Consider the following 1,670-nt stretch of genomic DNA (forward strand, 5'->3'; position numbering starts at 1 on the left):
TGATAAGGAGTGGGTTGAAATTTCACTTTTGTCACCTTGGACCTAATTTTTACTGACAATAGGTGCAGCTCTACTGAAGCTATGTAATCAAAAGGAAAAAGCTGTAACAAATGAGCAACGATTTTATACAAACTTGTGCCTGGGATTAGAGAGAATTTTTTGTGTGATCCCTGTCACTGCGATCCTGGAAGTGTCTTATAAGATCCAAGTAACTGATCCCATTCTGACTGTTTTCAAGGCCACATCTTGCCAGGAAGAGGTTAAAATGCTCCTTTTTGAGATCCATATCAAATTTCCGTAGGACTGACAGGAAAGTTTCTTTGTTCACCTTCCAAAAAAAAGTAAAATAATTTAATCAGACTTCCCTTACTAATTAAAATGGACTTCAATAAGAACAGTCTGTGAGGACCTTTGTCATTTGATTCTGGCCTGGTTCCTGGTTTTAAACTGCAGAGTCAATGCTCAAGAGTCACATTCTGCCTCATTTTCTCATACTATGTGAAATCTTGGTCTCATCTAAGCCAACAGAATTTTACAATTGTTTCAAGATTGTTTTAGATACTTTTCTTTCATCGAAACAAGCTGAAACACGATTACCTCTCTATAGTTTGGCTCTACAAGCAGTCCACATACAGTCACCTTGGGATGTGCTCTCCCCTTCACCATGGGCCTTTTACCTGCAGACCTATTCCCAGAAGAATTTTCCCCAGGAGCTGGCTTTATACAGGGCAGTTCATACTGTCCTGTTAGGACACAGTGGCACATCAGGAGTGGAGTCAAGGACAGATGAGATGGGTCTGGGATGGGAGGGGATAAGCTAGCGATGCTGTGCACTGCAGATATCATAGGCATCACTGCTACTCCCAGGCAGGTTGAGACAGGCCTCCTCTACATGTTATAGGTATTGCACAATTAGCTGGTTAATTGTGCAGTTAACTATAACCAGCTACGCATTCAAAGTATAAACAGTCACAACATAAAATGCTCCATCCAGTTATAAAGTTAGATCTTAAAAATGTGTAACTTTATAGATAGCTGGTACTATCCAGGTTTAACTCACACATGTACTAGGGTTTCTTCTGCAGTTGGGAGCCCTGTCAGCTCACCGGGCTCCCAGCTGCAGTGGTACTCCATGCCCAGGGCACTCTCAGCCCCAGCAGCTGCCAACTCTGGATCTGCAGCTGCAGACTCTGGGTCCTGGCAGTGCCCCACATTTGTTCTGATGCAGAGTCCCATGCTGCAAGTGCTGTGTCCCAGCAGCATGCCTCCTGGTGCTGAGACCCACCTGGTGTCCACCAGCTGAGAGGCATGACTGTAATCTCCCAGTCCCAGCACTGCATGAAACCACTGGGGCCATAGGCGGATTAATGGATGGGCCAGCTGGGCACAAGCACAGGGGCCTCTACCAGTTCAGGGCCCCAGGATCCTCACCAGAAAAGTGAAAGCTGCAGTTTTAAACTCAGCACCCATTTTTGTCTTCCAGCAGGGAGACAAAAAGGGCACCAAGTTTAAAACTGCTGCTTTCACGTTTGCTTCCCTGGGAGCTGGAAGTGGGGTCCCTCCACCAAAGGGGCTGGGTTGGACCGGGCCAGGCTGGGCTGGGTTAGGCCAGGCTAGGAGAGCCGCATCATGCTTGGGGGAGGGGAGAGAAGGTGGGCAGGTCAGGTGGC

At 47.1% G+C, this 1,670-nt stretch overlaps 1 protein-coding gene across 4 annotated transcripts in view; it reads right to left on the bottom strand.

Annotated features, from left to right (window-relative positions):
- The window catches only part of LOC109301038 (EF-hand calcium-binding domain-containing protein 6-like), a 111,346-nt gene that overhangs the window by 93,986 nt on the left and 15,690 nt on the right, over positions 1–1,670 (bottom strand). For 2 of the 4 annotated variants that reach the window (XR_002098411.1, XR_002098413.1), the window contains exon 1: positions 134–217. The exons of 1 other annotated variant lie outside the window; for it this stretch is intronic. Coding sequence is in view for 1 of the 3 variants with exons in the window: in XM_019521913.1 (XP_019377458.1) it covers positions 146–328 (183 nt within the window). In the remaining 2 variants the exon portion in view is untranslated. Of the gene's footprint in view, positions 1–133; positions 329–1,670 lie in introns of those variants that run through there. One more of the 4 variants, XM_019521913.1, reaches the window with a different exon arrangement.

The sequence above is a fragment of the Gavialis gangeticus genome, unplaced genomic scaffold, assembly GCF_001723915.1.
Source record: "Gavialis gangeticus isolate Ggan-Ray unplaced genomic scaffold, GavGan_comp1, whole genome shotgun sequence".
NCBI classification, from domain to species: Eukaryota; Metazoa; Chordata; order Crocodylia; family Gavialidae; genus Gavialis; species Gavialis gangeticus.